At 34.1% G+C, this 3,947-nt stretch overlaps 1 protein-coding gene across 1 annotated transcript in view; it reads left to right on the forward strand.

Annotated features, from left to right (window-relative positions):
• The window catches only part of LOC111384468 (ADP-ribosylation factor GTPase-activating protein AGD2-like), a 26,468-nt gene that overhangs the window by 7,124 nt on the left and 15,397 nt on the right, over positions 1-3,947 (forward strand). The window contains exons 8-13 of the mRNA XM_023008746.1: positions 415-462; positions 568-663; positions 752-793; positions 2,564-2,779; positions 2,995-3,130; positions 3,754-3,757. Of these exons, the coding sequence (XP_022864514.1) occupies positions 415-462; positions 568-663; positions 752-793; positions 2,564-2,779; positions 2,995-3,130; positions 3,754-3,757 (542 nt within the window). The remainder of the gene's footprint in view (positions 1-414; positions 463-567; positions 664-751; positions 794-2,563; positions 2,780-2,994; positions 3,131-3,753; positions 3,758-3,947) is intronic.

Consider the following 3,947-nt stretch of genomic DNA (forward strand, 5'->3'; position numbering starts at 1 on the left):
AAAAGGGGGAGAACAATCTTCACACAAGGCAAGTTTTTTCATGGAGAATACACGATGAATGGAAATAGAAACTGGAGATTTTTCATATATCTTATATAGTAGCTTTAGTAAGACCTAGTTAATTTTTATAAAATAGACTCGGAAATAGAAAATGTCACCCCCTTATGCTGAGATATTGGGAGATCCAATTTTAAAACAATTTTGGGAGGATGTGGCTTTGTGCTCTTCTGATTTTTATTGTCTCTGAATATTCAATGTGATGACTAAGGTTTGGCCTTCCATCTTGCTTGCATGAAATGAAATATTTGAAGTTCCACCTAGTTGAAACTGTTGAATGAATTTTTTGAAAGCACAAATTTGTTGTCTGTATCTTATTCTTTATGACATGGAAACTAATTGTGCAATTGGTGATAGGATCTACATAATTCGAAGTCAGCATTTGAGAGAAGCCGCTTTAATCTAGTATGTCTAATGTTCAATTGCTCTTTTTCTTGCACTTGTTTTTGACATTCTTTGTCATCCATCTTTTGGGTTATTATATTTCCTTGTTGGTTTTAAGGATTCCAGGTAAATGCTCTCATGAATATTGAAGCTAAAAAGAAGTATGAGTTCTTGGAATCTTTTAGTGCCATCATGGATTCTCATCTGAGATATTTTAAGTTGGTGTGTATTTAAGTTACCATTTACACTTCAATGCTAATAGATGCAATTATTTTCTTCTATCAGACTAATAGAACATTTATTTTTTTAGGGATATGATCTTCTGAGCCAGATGGAGCCTTTTATTCATGAGGTACAACAATTATGCTTGTTTCCCTTTAGAAATGATTTTGGAAAAAAGAGTGTTCGGCTGTAATTGTGCAGCAGGGGTAGATATATTCATGAAATTCTCTGCATTAGTATTTCATGTTCTCATTTCTCTCTTTCACCTTTTTGTTTTTTTTTGCATTTCTCTCTCTTTCGGATCTGTTCAGGCTTTCTTTCATATTAATCTTTGTTCTCTCGAACCCTCTTACTAGAGCACATGCACCTTACAAAAATTGAATATATTGCTACCTTTAAAGAGTAAAATGATAAAGTAGAACATATTAGAAGAGAGGAGGTAGACTAAACCTCATATGGCTTCTTGTGGTTGCTAAGAACCCAGTTGCTTTGGATCTTCTAGGAAATGTAGCAATGAAGAAAACATATTGTTGACCCTAAATTTATTATTTATAAGGCTTAGTTGGTTGCACCCACAAGCTCCCTTTATTAATTAGTTTTAAGAAAACCCCAAGTATCATGAAATTGAAAAATAGCCCAGAAAATTTAGATAACCTGTTGAGGAAGGACATTGGACAATACCACTTTGACCCCAAAGTTTTATTTATCAGTAACCGCTTGTTAAATTAACAAATGGTACAAGTCTAAGCAAATTAGAAGATTAAATGTACAAAACTGCAAAAAAATAAATAAATAAAAACCAGCATGTTTCTGTTTGATGTTTAGTGACATTAAAACCAGGGACATAGCCTAGAGGGTCACTTCCAGACTTCCAGTGTCACTCTCCTTGGGTCATTATTTCTCAAATTGGCCCTTTAGCATCTAGGCCTAAAGTAGAAGATAGATCCATAAATTACATTTGCAGAGATAAACGGTTGGACGTTTTCTTGTAGCTACAACTATTTATACTTCAACAAATGCTTTGACTACTAATTTCTAATGCACCGAGGGAGTTCAATCGCTTCAACTTTTCTTCCCCTTTTAACCTCAATCTTGTGAAATAGATAATCTATTAACATTCATAAATATGGTATAATTTTTTTAATCTCTTCTTCTTGTCTAGACTGTATAGCTTGGAAACTTGAGACAGTTTCAACATATTTTCTGCAATTCATTCTCTTTTATATAACTCGACTTGAAGTGTCTTCTCTTTTCCCTTTAACATTTTCCATATGAATTGCCAAAGTTCCTTTGAAGCCAAAGGCAAACTTCTTTGGTTCATGAAAAATTAACACCTAAGATATATTGCAGGAGTTTGGAACTTTTATTTCATAGCCCTATTTCTATAGTGAGTTGAGGGAATCTTGGTCTTTTGATCCATTTTAGTTGGATTAATATTTGATTGTTTTGCACGTTGTTAGCTGCTAGAATCAAGGAGGAACAATGGCTGATTGATTGTCATTTTCTCCTATTTAATCCATGTGTTCTTTTGTATTTTTCATAATAAAATTGCTAACACAAGTACATTCAAACTCATAGATGTATTTTATTATCCAAAATTTGCAACATTTGGCCTTACAAAATCTTCTATATGCTACTAAGTGGAATGCATTGAATGTTTTCTTAGAATGCTAAATCTTTTCTAGGAGGCATAGTAGTTTCTATACTCGATTGACACTGAACTGTGCTTGGAAGCACAATAAATATGTGGTTCTCTCTGATTTGATAGTGCTTTGAATGGGAGCCATTTAAGCTACTCAGCTTACTAAACCCTTGTGCTATTATACTGTTAACCTGAAATTAATTTGCTTTGATATAGTGGCCTGTGTAACTTAGTAAGCTACCGCTTCTATGAAATCAGGTGTTAACCTATGCACAACAATCAAAGGAACAGTCAAATATTGAACAAGATAGACTTGCAAAGAGGATCCAGGAGTTCAGGACAAGAGCAGAGCTGGCGAATTTGCGAGCATCTAGCAACAAGACAACTTCAACAGGTTCTATAGGCATGAATGGATTAGACTTGAGTAATTACAAAAGCATAGAGGGAACTGGGCAGTCCACTGCTAAAGGTGAGGTGAGTACATAGTTTTCTGTTGCAAGTATAACAAATTATTCTTTTCTAATCTTGTGTTTCTCAAAAAGATTTGAGCTACGACAAGTACATCTATTTGGTTTTCTAACTTATGTACTCCCTGGATTTTAAGAGTTAATGAGTTGTTGACTGTCAGCTTTCCATTATTTTATGTCTTGTATCGTCTAGTAATAGTAAAAAATGATTCATTTTCTCAGGTGCAGACAATAAAGCAGGGGTATCTTTTGAAAAGATCTTCTAGCCTGAGGGCAGATTGGAAGAGGCGATTCTTTGTACTTGATAGTCATGGGACTTTATATTATTATAGACAAAAAGGTGACAAACGTGGGGTATGTTAAGGTTTTTTACCAATATCAGGTCAAATTACTAGCATTGTTCATGGTTTAACTCACGTTGTCTTGCACTTTCTACTCCCTGTGTGGACCTTGGTGTGTATGTTTTTTTTTTGGGGGGCGGGGGGGGTGTAGGATCCCGTGTTTAACATCATTTAGGAAAATTTCTTGATGACAGACATAATCGGACAAGAACCAAAACTTTAGAAGAAGAGATAAGAAGAGGAGAGGGGAGGAGAAATAGAAGAAAAGAGAAGATGGAGAGATAAAGAGGAATTGAGGGATAGAATCTTGTATTTTTTGTTCAATAATCGAAGCGTAATTAAAACAAAGCATCCTCTCCCACTATATAGGTTTTTACAAAGTTCAATTTAAGTAAGAAACATCTAAAGAAATAATATAAAATGCTAGAATATTTTTACAACTAAACCATAGTTGTTTTTCCTAAAATAACCCATCAAGTCTTGGTAACATAAAATCATTAAGGATCCTTATCACATCTATATTTTATTTGAAGCTCATAAGTAAACTACAGTTTCCGTAATTTGGCACATTCTCAGGAATCACTGCAGCTTGCAAAGATGCTGCCTGAACCAATTTATTAAAAATGCATTTTCTTGTCAGTAAGGTTAGAAATAAAGTAAGTGTTAGTTGGGAGAAATTATAAATTGATAGAAATGAGTGGTGGATAAGTGTGTAGTAGTTGTGGGTATTACAAAATGTGCGGTTAAAATTAATGTTTGACTTTGACCATGCATGCAGTATAACGGTTAAGAATTATTAGCAGCTAATGCCTGTTGTCCTCTGGACAGCTGTGA

This window comes from Olea europaea, unplaced genomic scaffold, assembly GCF_002742605.1.
Source record: "Olea europaea var. sylvestris unplaced genomic scaffold, O_europaea_v1 scaffold2921, whole genome shotgun sequence".
NCBI classification, from domain to species: domain Eukaryota; kingdom Viridiplantae; phylum Streptophyta; class Magnoliopsida; order Lamiales; family Oleaceae; genus Olea; species Olea europaea.